Source organism: Panicum hallii, chromosome 5, assembly GCF_002211085.1.
Source record: "Panicum hallii strain FIL2 chromosome 5, PHallii_v3.1, whole genome shotgun sequence".
NCBI lineage: Eukaryota > Viridiplantae > Streptophyta > Magnoliopsida > Poales > Poaceae > Panicum > Panicum hallii.
The window spans coordinates 6,032,780-6,047,111 of NC_038046.1; the positions used below are offsets into that span (position 1 = coordinate 6,032,780).

At 50.9% G+C, this 14,332-nt stretch overlaps 3 protein-coding genes across 3 annotated transcripts; 1 reads left to right on the forward strand and 2 right to left on the reverse strand.

Moving 5' to 3' along the window:
• Positions 1-756: 756 nt before the first annotated feature.
• Positions 757-1,794, reverse strand: LOC112891707. Its single transcript, XM_025958639.1, has one exon. The coding sequence runs from the start codon at positions 1,792-1,794 to the stop codon at positions 757-759; it is 1,038 nt and encodes a 345-aa protein (XP_025814424.1).
• A 3,249-nt stretch (positions 1,795-5,043) lies between these two features.
• On the forward strand, positions 5,044-9,764 carry LOC112891540 (metal tolerance protein 5). Its single transcript, XM_025958429.1, has 6 exons — positions 5,044-5,528; positions 6,550-6,665; positions 6,815-7,060; positions 8,108-8,188; positions 8,306-8,539; positions 9,041-9,764. The coding sequence occupies exons 1-6, from the start codon at positions 5,315-5,317 to the stop codon at positions 9,389-9,391; spliced, it is 1,242 nt and encodes a 413-aa protein (XP_025814214.1). The 5' UTR covers positions 5,044-5,314; the 3' UTR covers positions 9,392-9,764.
• Positions 9,765-12,842: 3,078 nt separating this feature from the next.
• LOC112894683 lies at positions 12,843-13,797 on the reverse strand. Its single transcript, XM_025962466.1, has 3 exons — positions 13,556-13,797; positions 13,343-13,448; positions 12,843-13,185 (listed from the first exon to the last, which is right to left on the reverse strand). Exons 1-3 carry the CDS (start codon positions 13,595-13,597, stop codon positions 13,043-13,045), a joined length of 291 nt encoding a protein of 96 aa, XP_025818251.1. The 5' UTR covers positions 13,598-13,797; the 3' UTR covers positions 12,843-13,042.
• Between the last annotated feature and the right edge of the window lie 535 nt (positions 13,798-14,332).

The window sequence follows — 14,332 nt, forward strand, 5'->3', positions numbered from 1 at the left end:
TGCACAAGATGTACATATAAACTCAGAAGGTTTAGGAAATTTAGTAGACTTTAAATCATGACCAATGCAATTACCTGTGATTTTCCGCAACATTCCTATTCCAGGATGGCCAAGGCGTGCATGCCAAATCTTGAATGCGTCAACATTCTGAAAAATCACTTTGTACGTAACATGAGGTACAGGTTTTATGTATGTGTAGTACAATCCAGACGGAAGCGAAAGTATTCTTTCCATAATGTTAGAGCCATATTCAGAAGGTTTGGTAATGAGAAGAAATTCCTCATTATTTTCTGTGTGTGTAGAAATATGTAAACCACATTTCCGAATATCTCGGAAACTCAATAAGGTACGAGTTGAATCAGGATATAATAAAGCATCCTCAATTGTAACTTGTGTACCCATAGGGAGCGTAATAGTGGCTCGTCCAGAACCAACTATTGTTGCATCGCGTCCAGCGATTGTCAAAACATTTCCTGCTCTCTTAGTGAGAGTTTGGAAATATTTTGTTTCCCTAAGAATAGAGTTAGTGGTACAACTATCTACTAGGCACAATTCTTCCTCCATCGGATTGACTCCCGCAAATCTAGATAATCAAAGAATAATAAGAACTCAATTAATTATACATAGAATTACATACATAATAATATGATAGAGTATGAAGTGTACACACACTTATAGTCGATGTCTCGAGACTTATTACAATACATATGTCCCATACACACACAGAGACAATAGAGTGCTGATTTCTTATGGATCCTAGTTGAGGTCTCCAAAGGCGTCATCCAAACTATAGTCGACGATGACATTGTCTATGTCCATAGGTTCAGTGTAGGTCAGGAGTGGAAGGTTGGAAGTGCATGGTTCCTTTTGACTCATGCTTGGACTTCCAATATCAGCCTTCAAGTTGGATGGAGTGGCGAAGTGAGCTTCGTATGCCTGTCCTTCTGCAGCCTTGCCTTTGAAAGCTTGCTGGTACAGAGCCACTAAGTGGCGAGGAGTGCGACACTTGTTGGTGGGATGGTTGTAGCATCCACACTTCTTGCACTTCTCATCCTTGGAAGTAGTAGTGTCTTTCCTCGGAGCCTTTGTGTTTTTCTTACCCTTACGTTTGTTGCGTTTGCGCTTCTTTGAATTATCAGAAAATTTGGAATGGTTTTTGAAACCATTCCCTTTCTTCTCATCTTTCATAGCATGATGTATTTCAGGCATAGGGGCAGCCCCAACTCGACGTTGCTTATGATTTTTCATCGTAAGCTCATCGTGCTTTTCTGCCTGAAGTAGATCATGTATGAGTTCAGAGTAAGTCTGATAATTGCGAGCACGGTATTGATGTTGCAAGACCCTATCAGATGGGAGCATAGTTTGGAGTGTCTTTTCAATCTTATCCGCATCTGAAGGTTCCTTGCCACAAAAACGCAAACGAGCACAGATTTTATGAATAGCATGGTTGTAATCACCTATGGACTTGTAGTCCTGGAGACGAATATGAGTCCAGTCATGATTCGCCTCAGGTAAGATTACAGCCTTCTGTTGCTCGTACCTGTTTTTAAGGGATAACCATAGTACATTTGGCTCTTCTTCCATCACGTATTCTGCTTTCAGATCAGGATGGAGGTGATGCCTAAGAATGTACAATGCGTTGTACTTGTATGCATCATGCAGTGGCTCAGTCCTCTCTGCAGGAGGTAGCAATGCACTCAGAATGTTCTTTGAGGCAAGGCTGATCTTGATATCCAGTGCCCAAGTAGGATAGTTATGTCCATCGAGAGCGAGTTCTTCAAACTCTTTAGCCATTAATCCTACACAAGCAACCAGAGATTTTCTGTTTAGGAAATCATCATGGGTGTGTTGTAGTATGTGTAATGGCATAATATATTGTATGCTTGCACGTATTGAGTTATAAGAAATAACCCAATTGAGGTGAATAAAATGCCATTTTGCATAAAATAACGATAATATAAGATCTCAATTGCAAATAATGCAAGAGGTCAAAAAATCGTCATGGCAAGGTTAGTGATGCAGCTTATATAGTATTCAGAAAAAATTAAGAACACATGGTAACTTAATTCTATGAATAATGTGGCATCAATTGTGTAAGGACTAAATAAATTTATATTCTTGCTCGTATTAAATCACTTGGATTTAATTAAGATGAATTAAATTTTTGAATATGCATTGGAAGGAATGCAAATAAAACAAATGTCAATATATGGAATATTGAAGAAAATATTCATTGACATATTTTCCAAGTTATAAAACCTTGGAAAATTCCTAACACAATATGCTACTTGAAAAGTCATAAGCTGAGGGTTAAAATTAACATTTAAATCACTAAAGATCATCAACTCTAATTGCTGGAAATTAGAAAAAGTTAAATAACATTTGAAACTAAGTCCATCTAGGCAGCCCAGCGTGCGGAAAGCAGCCCAGCGAGCGGGCGGCCCAGCGTACGGGCGGCGACCCAGCGCGGCCCGCAGGCGCGGCCAGCGCGGCCTGGTGCGGCCAGCGCGGCCAGCGTGGCCCGCAGGCGCGCGCGGCCAGCGCGGACCGGCCTGGGGCGGCCTGGCGCAGCCAGCAGGCGCGCGCGGCCAGCGCGGCCCGGCCTGGCGCGGCCTGGCGCGGCCAGCGCGGCCCGCAGGCGCGCGCGCGGCCAGCGTGGCCCGGCCTGGCGCGGCCTGGCGCGGCCAGCGCGGCCCGCAGGCGCGCGCGGCCAGCGCGGCCAGCGCGGCCCGCAGGCGCGCGCGGCCAGCGCGGCCCGGCCTGGCGCGGTGAAAACCGCCGTAAAAGAGACCGAGCGGTTAGGGTTCCAAACCCTAACCGCCCAGCCCGGCCTCCACCAGCCGCCGCTCCTGTGGGGGGACGCGCCGCCGCGCGCCGCCGCGTGCCGCCGGTGCACGCGCCGCCGCTCTGCCGGGGTAGGCGCCGCCCGGGGCTGCACCGCCCGGGGACAGCACCGCCTGGCCGCCCGGGGGCAGCGCGCTGCGCCGTCGCGCCACGCGGGGTTGCGCCGCCGGGGGCCGTGCCGCCCGTGGGCGGTGCACTGCGCCGCCGCGCGCCGCCTTGATCCGCGCCGCCCGGGTGACTCAGAGGCGGCGACGACGGGGTGAACGCGAGTGCTCGCGGTCACCTTCTCCTTCGGGCATGTGTGCCGTCGAAGCCCAAGATCCCGGCGGCCGCGGGCGGGGCGAGAGGTGATGCGCAAGACGGCGGATCACCCGGTTGCCGCTCGGGCTGAGCAATGGCGGCGGTGAAGATGTGCCCGAGGGCCCGGCTTCGTCAAAGGGGCGTGTCGGGTTTGGCTGCAGTGCCGCTTCTCCGGCGGTGAGGGCGCCCGATCCAGTAGCGGGTGGCGGCGGTTCCACCGCGGTCCGGGCCGGGCACGGCCCCCATCCATGGAGGGGACAGTGGCGGAGTGGGCGGAGCGGTTGCGGCGTCTCCGAAGCCCGCAACCGCTCGGCCACCCGCTCAGGCGACGGGGAAGGCGGGTAAGGCCATCCATCCCCACGGGTCGGCGGAGGCCGGTGCTGTGGCGCCGGCGCAGGTGATGGAGGGCCCAGGTCCGCCACCGCCTGTGGAGAAGACGCTGGAGCACCACTGCTAGGGCCCAGGTCCGCCACCGCCTGTGGAGAAGACGCCGGAGCACCACTGCTAGGGCCCGCGCCCGGGTCACCGCCGGTCTGCCTGATGCGCTCGGGATCAAGGGTGACGCGAGCATTCTCCCTTCGGGGTCCATGGGCAAGGCGGCGACGACGGGCAGGACGAGCGCGTGGCATGCGGCGGCCGGGGTTTGCAACACCACGCCGGCGACGCCGGCGAGGATGGCCGTCGTTCAAGAAGTGAATGATGAATGTGAGAAGAAGAACGGAGAGTTCTCTGTACATTGTAACTTACAGATGTAACTCGCTCTGTTTCCTGTGGCTCCGTGGAGAACAGTGCTGATAACGTGTTTAGAACTAAATTACAGTAGTAATTGTGAGGCAAAAGTCACCCTTTATTCATTGATCACTGTTATTTATACATGTATGAAGGGGTGGAGGGGTGGAGGAGATGTCTGTTCAAAGATGATCATGACCATTGATTAGGTAACCGCCGTAATCAACGTCTGTGATTATGTTACTCCTAATGATCAACTGATCATATATCGTAACAGAGCAAACGGCCGCGTGCGCACGGCGATAGGGGCGCGTCGCGCTCGGCGCTCCGCAGCCGTGTCGCTCGTGCCAGCGCTTTCGGCCGCCGTATTCCGGTGGCCTCGACGTCGCGGAGGTCCGGCGCCACACGGTTCCTTCCGTGGCGGACGTGTGGAGAAACACGGGGCGGCGCGCTCGGCGGATGAGCACGCGGGCGGCTCGGCTTTGCCCCGCGAAAGCTATGGCGATCTCGACGCAGCGGACCATTGTGGCCACGCCGTACGTCTTCCATCAGGAAAATGGCACGACCAGAAACCTCTAATCATGCGCGTGCGCTCCTGTCTTCTCGGCAGAAACGTTTTGTACCGGCTTGAACAAAACAGTCAATCAACTGTACGGTTAGTGCCTTGGTTTGATTTGAAGCAAATCGGCGCTGAAGAAAAGAAGTTTTGCCTTACCGTAGTTTCAGAGGGATTTGGTCTCCAAATCTTGGTGAGGTTCTTCTCCAGTTGGCTTTGTGCAAAATACGCCGCACTTGGCTGCTGGCTCATTCACTGATACCGAATTTGGTGAGCGAACCTGATGTACCAAATCATATATTTATTTTTATTTGCAACGTTTAGCACGAGGACACGCCTTTTCAGTTTCCTGATGCCGAAGCATGCCTTTCAAACTACGGACCATTTCCTGAAGAAAACATATGCCGCTGTTTCGTGTCCTCTGGCGCGCACGCAACTGCGAGATCCGAGTCCTCTCAAATCATAACCCCCTCCTCCACCTGTGCTGCTGTGCACCGGTAGAATCCTGGCCCACCAGCCCCGGCACCCCCCTACACCGAGTACACTAGACCCGCCCCCTGTCAGAGACCGGTCTGCGACGGCGGCCGCCTCTCCGGGCTCATAGGCTCGGCGCAGCCAGCGCGGCGTGATCGAGGGACCCAACTTCGTCGCCCGCCCCGCCTTCGCCTTCGCCTGCCTCTTTACCGCAGATTCACAGGACGGGGCACGCGGGTGCGGGGCTCGGCTAGTGCTTTTGGTTGGCCGTCTTGCTTGGCAACTACCAACCAACTGGTCAGGCAGTCCAGTTGCGGCACCTCGTGCGCCGCCGTGCCAACTGACAAGGGAGAGTGCGACGTGCGGCTCGAAGCGCGGCGCGCCAAGCTCGCCGGCTCCTAGGGTTCGGGAATGGCTGCGGCGGCGGCGGGGGCGGGGGCGGACGGAGGAGAGGGGGAGGAGCTCCTCCTGCTCTCGGCCGTGGAGGCTGGCAACGGCGGCGGCGGCTCGCCCGCCGCGGCGGGGGAGTCGTGGCGGCTCAACTTCGAGGGGTTCCGCCCGCCGGAGGCGCACCAGCAGGACAGGCCGCCGGCCGGCGCGCTCCATCACTGCCTCGGCGTCCTAGGTCCTCCTCTCTGCCTCTCTCATTTGTATTGCTTTGCTTCCATGACGATTTTTTCTTTCTGTGTTGATTTTGTGTTTGATCGATCTGGTCTTACGCGTCCCTTTTTTTTTCACCAACTTGGTTTGTTTCATTCGATGTAATAGTTGCTTTCCACGACTTCTGAATAGAAAAGTTGCAATTTTCTTTTTGGTTTGCTGTAAGAGCTAAGTTGACGCCTTGACGGTAGGGCGGACTAGCTAGCTTCTTTTTTAGTCCGGAGCTGTTGATCGAATTAGGATATTAAGGTAGTGTTGGCCTAGATGCGGCCTATTTCTTACCGATTTGCTATTAGGCCACTTTGGGAACCCAAAACAAATGTACGCTTCCGTTAAGTATAATTCTAGCTTTCTGTAAATGCTACTCTTGCCTATTGGGTATACACTTTTCAGGGCTCATATGGGGAAGGGTAGTCTGCATCACGTGAGTTGCTCATTTCTTGGACTGCACATGCAGAAGTCCTGGGAGAAAATAGAATTTTTTTGGTTGGTGGGTGGTATGTGTTAAGTGGCAACTGACAAATCAGGTTACAAGAGTAAAGGACATTCGGATGGCACGTGAGATGCCGGCTTGTATGTTTCTCGAGTTTTGTTTTCCCCAGACATCTGTAGTTTTTCTGCTTTTTTGAATTACTCTTTTAGCTAGTGGAGTTGAATGACAAGTGATATTCTCATCTCAGTTCATTTAGGATTCTCCATTTTCCTACATGAGTGTACTGTTGTTTTTGCTTAGCTGTGTTGTTAGTTCTGTCTAGTCCCAATCGCTATATAGAATGAAAGCGCAACTACGAATTATTTTTTGATGTGTCAGTTTAACAACAACGGAGCTACATGTGCATAGTCCAATAATACCTTCATTTTGCTGACCATATTATTTTTTGGCTGTTTTGACTGACTTGCAATGATGAACCTTTCACATATTTTCCTATTTGGTTTTGAGCAAAAGCAAGTTTCTTTTTATTAAACATTTTTCGTTCTGTCAACAGCTCAAGGTCCTGAGGATGTTGTTGCTGAGTACTACCAACAACAAGTAGAGATGCTGGAGGGTTTCAATGAGATGGATACGCTTACAGACCGTGGTTTCCTTCCTGGAATGTCCAAGGTCTGTTCTATAAGCTTTCTTTTGTGACATCGGGGAGGACTGCTTACTTGGAAGTGAAATGATACAATTTTTTTTTTGTTGCATTTGCATCCACATTTTTTAAGCGAGACCTCATTTTTGTCATTGATGACCAATTTATTTACCCACAGGAAGAGCGTGAAAAGGTTGCTAGGAGTGAGACATTAGCAATACGGCTGTCTAACATTGCAAACATGGTCCTTTTTGCTGCAAAAGTGTATGCTTCAGTACGCAGTGGCTCACTTGCTATTATTGCTTCAACATTGGATTCTCTTCTAGACTTACTGTCAGGGTTTATCTTGTGGTTTACTGCCTTTTCAATGCAAACTCCAAACCCCTACAGATACCCAATTGGTAAAAAGCGCATGCAGCCACTGGTGAGTTTTGTTACAACCTGTACTTCCAAAATTTTGTTGGCTCATTTGTTCTTTATATAGTTCTGTATTGGATTCCATTGAACATTTGAGAACACAATTATCCAACCATCTCAATGTTCAGTATGCTGTACATGTATTTCAGTTACTTATAATGAAAAGGCAAAATAGGCGTTTTGGTCCCTCAACTTTATCCCGAGGGTCAAGTTCGTCCCTCAACTTTCAAATTGGCCAATATAGTCCCTCAACTTTTGTTTTGAGGTCAAACTCATCCTTGTGCTGATATTATACTCCATAATTACATGAGATAAATCAAAAAGTCCTTTTTACCCTTAGTTTCTTTTTCCTCTCCTCAATTTCCACTGTTTGTGTCACTGCTCGCTCAACTTTCCGCAATATTTTATATGGTGCTACGTAGTTATGCAATAAGTAGCTTTAATTTTACTCTATATGCGTCCGCAATATAATACGATGCATGGGTAAATAAAATTCTATGTTCCAAATTAAACACTTGTGATGTTTAGCTCTTAAATGAATTTAGAAGGGGAAGGAGCTAAGGGCAAAGAAGACTTTTTGCATAAATCTCATATTATTATGGAGTATAATATCAGCATAAGGATGAGTTTGACCCAAAAACGAAAGTTGAGAGACTATATTGGCCAATCTAAAAATTGAGGGATGAACTTGACCCTCGGCTTAAAGTTGAGGGCCTAAAACGGCTATTTTGCCTAATGAAAATTGAAAGCACAAGCAGAAATTAACTCATGAAGGAAATATTGAATGCTAAAAAAATGCTCTTCTAAAAAGCACATATAAAGGGAAGAAGCAAAATATGACACAGCTCGTGATTTATGAAGTATAATAGTTTGAAATCATGTTCCTTGCTTCTAAGACATCTCTGGGTATTAGTCCAATGCTGAATTAAAAACTTTTTAGTCCTCCTATCTATTTAATTTAATTTCAAACATCTGAATTTCTTGTGATATATGCAATCATGAATTGTATAGTTCTTTTTCACTACTAAAAGATTTATTAAAATGTTTTGTTCAGGGAATACTTGTTTTTGCTTCTGTTATGGCAACTCTTGGCCTCCAGATCATTCTAGAATCAATGCGCTCACTGGTGTCTGATGTAAGTCTCTCTGGCATATGTTTACTTTCGTTGCTTTTTGTTGCCTTATTATCACTCTACTTCTGTAGATCATATTATTGTTTGCCCTTGGTAATTATCTCTGAACTCATTCTCCAGCAAGATGAATTCAGCTTAACAAGCGAGCAGGAAAAGTGGGTTGTGGACATCATGCTCTCGGTGACATTAGTGAAACTTGCCCTGGTGATATATTGCCGCTCATTCACCAACGAAATTGTCAAGGCATATGCACAGGATCACTTTTTTGATGTCATCACCAATGTAATCGGTCTGGTTGCTGCACTACTTGCGAATTATATTGAAGGCTGGATTGATCCAGTTGGTGCAATAATTGTAAGTACAAGAGATGCTTCATCTTATTCTCATTGATCCATACGCAATATGAGTAGCACCTAGTGATTATTATTAGTTTGGTCTAAAAAAAGTTAATTATCATCTGCACCTAGTGATGATATCTGAACCTTGTTTGGGTGACACTGAGCCACTGACTGGCTTCAGTTCCCAATTGGTAGGTTCCACGGTCTACCTTAGGGTCTGAAATCATTTTGACTGGTAGAGTGGCAAACTGGCAATCTTCTTCAAAAATAGAATGCTTAGCTTTTGATGGAAAAATATAAGAGAAGATTGACTTATCGCTCGTTACATGACATAGAAGGATAAGCAATGACTTACTGTAACTCTTCAATGGGAATACTGCATAGGCATAGGCAGCGATTGCACTTGGAACTTACAAGCATTCCATACCCATTTGTGATACGTGAGCATTACTCACAGTAGCCCGTTTATACATGAATGCAAATTTCAGATACTGACAGCATGCCTCTTCCTTTGCAGCTTGCAATCTACACAATCAGAACATGGTCGATGACGGTGCTGGAGAACGTGCACTCCCTGGTGGGGCAGTCGGCCTCACCGGAGTACCTCCAGAAGCTGACGTACCTGTGCTGGAACCACCACAAGGCCGTGCGGCATATCGACACGGTGCGCGCCTACACGTTCGGCTCCCACTACTTCGTGGAGGTGGACATCGTGCTGCCGTCGGACATGCCGCTGCGGGAGGCGCATGACATCGGCGAGGCCCTGCAGGAGAAGCTGGAGCGGCTGCCGGAGATCGAGCGCGCCTTCGTGCACCTCGACTACGAGTTCACCCACCGGCCCGAGCACGCGCTGTCCCACGAGAAGTAGCCTGCTGCAAGTGTCGATCAGGCGCAGGAGGTGGAAGGACTCATGGGGCTCGTTGCTGAAACCATTTACGAGTAGCCGCAGGGAGGAAGTTTCAGGGACCTGGTGCTCGTCTCGTCAGCCGTCGTTGGAAACCATTGGGGTACATGCGATGGGAACTGTGCATTCTGGAGTGCCTGCAGCGGCGATGCCCTGGTAGATTGCAGTATCATTCTTGGTGCAAGAATCTAACGCCAGTGATCAGTGATGAGGACCTGTTTTGTACCGGTCTTCAGCTCTTTTGCTGTGTTATCTGGTTGCCTGAGCTGTGTATTTCTTGGAAGACCATGCATACAGCATCACATTAATCAATGCCTAGGGTCATCCAATCAGTGTTTCTGCGAGTTGCCCTGCTTGAAAATTTCATAGTAGTGATGATGATACCACGAGCGTGGATCGTGGACTCGCTAAACTAACATAGGCAACGCTGCAATTGTCAGGAGACTTCGTATGGAGCTTTGCGACTAGCCAACCTGTTCCTAGAAATTCGAAATCTGCCGCTTGTATCCCGTGACCAGACCCATAATTCCCCCTTTTCGCACCCAAATTAAGCGGATTACGACTAGGCCTTACATGACGGCCAGGAACAGCTTCACATTGTGTTCGTCTCTCCCGACGCGCCTCCACCGCTACCGGGATTGAGCGCCACTCTCCCAGCCTCTCTCACGCTCAATCACCCTGCCGGCGGGCGATTGAGCGCCTGGAGCTCCATCCCTCTCACCGGCGTCGAGTACTGCTTCTTCGGGCCGGCCGTCGTTAGTCCGTTACCGCCGCCGCTGTTCGTCTTAGCGCGTCCTTGTCGCCGGTCCTCCGCTGGCGTCGTTCCTCGACCGGGGGAGCAAACAGGGGGTTATTTGCAAAAACATAGGGAGGCATTTGCATATATTCGGATCTCGATTAATAATCTCGATCAAATTAGGGGGTTATATGGATATATTCGGATCGCGACCAAATTAAGGGTTTATTTGCATATATTCAGGGGGTAAATTGCGAAAGTTCTGTCCACCTCTGCTGCCGCCCGTCGCCCGCAATCCCGCCTCGATCTCGCCGTGGCGCCCCCATCGTCTCGCCTCTTCTGGTGCTCACGCCGACGCCGACCTCCGTCTACCAGCTAGCTCCCCACCCTCACGCCGCCGCCTCTGATAGATCGCCCCTGCCGCTCCTCCCTCACGGCTCTCTACAGGCGGCGGCTGCCTGCACCGGTCGCGCCGCTGCGACAGTTCCAGTTGATACGTTAGCGCCGCCTCTTCCCCGTCGGCCCCCTTCACGAATCTGAGCTTGGGCCTTGCCTCTGTCAAGCCTCAACCTCCCTATCTCTCCTGCGACCTCGTCGGTTGGGCCATGGACAGCAGCAGCAGCAGGCTCCCCTCTCTCCCATGCTCCCTTGCCCGGGTGGCAGAATGCTGCATCGTCGACCATGGGTACACCAACTCACTCACTAGTCCAAGATGAGGTAATTGTCGCCTGCCATGGACTTCAACTACGTTTGATCGAAATTGGAAACTTAGCTACAATTTTAAGAACACCTCTTTTTTTTTGTTTAACTGCATTTGTTCAGTCGTGCAATTACTTTAATACTTGGCTTCATGCTTCTCCCTCAGTGGAAAAATGTTTACAGGTTGCTGTTGTCCTTGACATTGAAGATTTTTTTATATGAAAAGATCAAAGCACGGCATCTTCAGCTAATGCATCAAGTTTCATCTCGAAGAGATTCAGCTTCTGCAACGAATCGTGATGCCAAATGCTTCATCAGCATACGTTCTCGTGGAAGGTTTCTTAAGTTTTACTTGATTTGTGATTCTCAGTAACAGGTTAGCTGGCCCAGTCTCTCTTCAGAAACAGGTGAGATGTGATTCTTAGGATTGCTCCAAAACTTGGAACCTAGCATATAGGATAGACACCTGATTTTGTTTGGGCTAGGCCTGTAACATGGCACTAAGCCTTGGCAGATCGGGCCGGTAACTGACAGAGCGGCCACGACTGGTAGTAGTGCTGTTGGGCTATGCTCCAACTATGTGCTGCACAGGTTCCTTTTCCCCCTAATAAAAAAAAGGTTCCTTTTCCCCCTCTCGCTCGCTCCTCGACCGGGTTGAGCTGCACAGCAGTTGATGATAGTCTGCCGCCGCTCGCAACAACGACATGCGTGACCAACACCGCAAGACGGAGATGGAAATCCGGCCAACCCACTGACCCATTCCGCGGAGTTGGCGGCCCAGCACACCTGATAAACTTTCCTCTTTTCACACGAGCAGAATTGTTTGTACACACCTGGCTAGCATCGTAGCATCATCCCTGGGTGTAGGAAACACAGGGCACTTGCTTCACTACGAAAGGTCGCTACCAATTCTCTCCTTTCTGTTCGATGCCAGGGCCGGCCGGGGAACAATACATGACACCACATTGCTGCTGGATGCAGATAGAACAGCATGATCTGTGATTGCAGCATGAGAAAACCGTGCGTGGAGCTCCCGGTGGCAGCCCAAAAGGAAGGACAGCGATGTATGCGTACAGCCGTACGCACTGGGGCAGGCGCGATCAGCGGAGGAAGACCACAGCCACAGCGCGGCCGGTGGCCAGCAGCAACCAACGATGCGAGCACGTCAGCGCCAGCTCCCGGACCCGTCGCTTGCCCCCAGCTAGCCGCTGCCGACCGCCGCCCCTGTACGAAAGCTCCTCATGTATATACTCCACGTTGCCTAAATACAACTACGCACTCGTCCAGTACCTACACCCCCCCCCCCCCCCGGCCCCGTCCCCGTCGCCGTCGCCGGCCGGAGAGGCCGACCGGCCGCCGAGGCCGATCGACAACGGCGACTTCTTCATTCCAAACTCCCGAAGCCAGCAGCCAGCTGCCTGATCAATTCGTGTGGACGTTGCGTCGAGCGAGCTCGCACCGGCGCCGGTCACAGGTGCACACGCACGCACGTGTCAACAGGAGCGAATCCTTGGACAACCGGGGTTGTGTAGGTACGGCGTGCGCTACTGCAGCAGCTGCCAGCCAGCTGCTACCGACCGAAAAAAGAGAGACGGCACGCGCACGCCTGGGAACCTGCCATCCGTCTCCACGGCGCGCGGCCGCCGTAGACGTCCACCTCGACCGGCCGCGCGCCCGGCGCTAAACCAAAAGGGAGCGGAGAAATCTCGCGTGCTATAGCTTGATCGCCACGGCGGTAGGTGGAGCGACCTCCGGCCACGCGACAAGATCGACGTCTTTTTTCAGACAGTAACCTGCTAGTAGTCCTCGGCACAAACGCCTAGGAACTCGCCATCCGGTCCGTCCTCGCTGGGTGAACTTTGGCCCGCCACGTGTGCAGGGCGGCAGGGCCCACACGCATGCAACACAACGCTTTGCTAGTACACCGCCGTACGGCAGTGCCTGTAGGTCGAGGAGCTCCGGCCGTACGTCCTGATCGAGTCCGAGTGAACTGATGCAGGGCTGTAATTAAATCTACTACCCAATATACACAAGCACACATAATTACAGTACTGGTGATGCTGACAGTGATATATAAACCAGATTACTGCTAGCTAGCTACTCCATGCATAGAGCTCTCTCTCAATATATATGTATGGTACCATGCATGCATCGACGGTAACACATGAGAGCGGGTCGTCCTACTGGTCGTCGTCGTCGGCTGAGCTCTTGGAAGGAGAAGCAGACCCACCGTCAGGAGGATTCTTCCGCGTGGAATCTTCTCCTCGATCCTTCTTGTACGTCTCGAAGAACTCCCTGTTCTCCTTCTCCAGCTCCTTCCACACTGCCAACGAAAAGAAGAAATCGGCAGCGGTAAGAAATCGACTGCAAGAACGCAATGGAAATACGTACGTGTGCATCGGAGTAGGAATCAAAGTATCAGGCAGCTAGCCGAGTGGAAGATGTAGAGGAGGAATTAGAAGAGCATGCGGCTAGCGTACCGGTGGATGTGATGACGGGCATGATTTTGGCGTGCTTCTCCAGCGTCTCCATGCACTCCTCCTTGTTCATGTTGTAGCAGATGCACTTCTCGATCAGATGCTGCACCTGCAGAGATGTGTGACATCTTAAGCAAAACCTTGCATCACCATGCATGCCGTGTTATATCTCAATGCACGGCAGCAGCAGATCATAGTGCGCTCGCACTTGCATACCAGTCTGATGTACGAAGCCGGCGACGAGGAGCCGTTGTCCATGGCCGCCGCCGAGACGACGACCGCCGCCGCCCCTGCCTGTCTATACGGCCGCCGGCCGGAGATCTGAGCGGCGCTAGCTTCCGATCACAACAGAAGCCGCGGCAGCGTCCCCGGCGCTTCCCAGCCTGCGGGATCGTTCGGCGAAAGCAACGACGGTGAGTGGACGAGCGGGGTGGAGAGCGCGACGGGCAGCGCCGGCGGGGAGGTAGAAATAGGGGGCGCGGGCGATCGGCGCATGTCAGGGTGTGGGGGCGAGTCGCTCACGTGGGTGCCGCCCCCCCATTCGCCGGGAGGTGATGGAGGGGATTCTTGCGGGCCCACACCGCCCCGCCTTACCCTTTTCGTTTGTGGTGAAACGTTGTTGCCATCCTCCGCCGTTCCTTTCAGGCGATCGCGGGGGGCGCCCACTTCGCGGCCGTCGGATCGGTGGAGCGGAGGCTGGTGGCACTAGGCGACGAGTAAATTTGAGCGTTTGCGATAAAAAAAAAGGAGACTCTGTTCAAAAAGTTTTTTTAAAAAAAGGAGTTCAAGTTCGATCTGTATAGATTTGGAATGCCAGAAAAGCTTCCTAATTCCTAGGATAGTACTACCGTTTCCTGCAGCATCAGTGAATCTCTACTTTCAATTTTACCGGGGTTGATTGTCAAAAAAAAAGTTACTGAGGTTCGAAACATGCCTCTAATTTCAATATGATTTTTTCTTCATTTCACACAGATCGTCTGCTAGTGCGGAGTA

Excerpts from the sequence above, each read along its gene's own strand:
- LOC112891707 (XM_025958639.1), bottom strand. The coding sequence starts at position 1,794 with ATGGCTAAAGAGTTTGAAGAACTCGCTCTCGATGGACATAACTATCCT.
- LOC112891540 (XM_025958429.1), top strand. The coding sequence starts at position 5,315 with ATGGCTGCGGCGGCGGCGGGGGCGGGGGCGGACGGAGGAGAGGGGGAG. Across the intron at positions 6,666-6,814 it reads TCCTTCCTGGAATGTCCAAG|GAAGAGCGTGAAAAGGTTGC; the intron begins GTCTGTTCTATA and ends ATTTACCCACAG. Across the intron at positions 7,061-8,107 it reads AAAAGCGCATGCAGCCACTG|GGAATACTTGTTTTTGCTTC; the intron begins GTGAGTTTTGTT and ends TGTTTTGTTCAG.
- LOC112894683 (XM_025962466.1), bottom strand. The coding sequence starts at position 13,597 with ATGGACAACGGCTCCTCGTCGCCGGCTTCGTACATCAGACTG. Across the intron at positions 13,449-13,555 it reads CGGCTTCGTACATCAGACTG|GTGCAGCATCTGATCGAGAA; the intron begins GTATGCAAGTGC and ends ACATCTCTGCAG. Across the intron at positions 13,186-13,342 it reads GCCCGTCATCACATCCACCG|TGTGGAAGGAGCTGGAGAAG; the intron begins GTACGCTAGCCG and ends TTTCGTTGGCAG.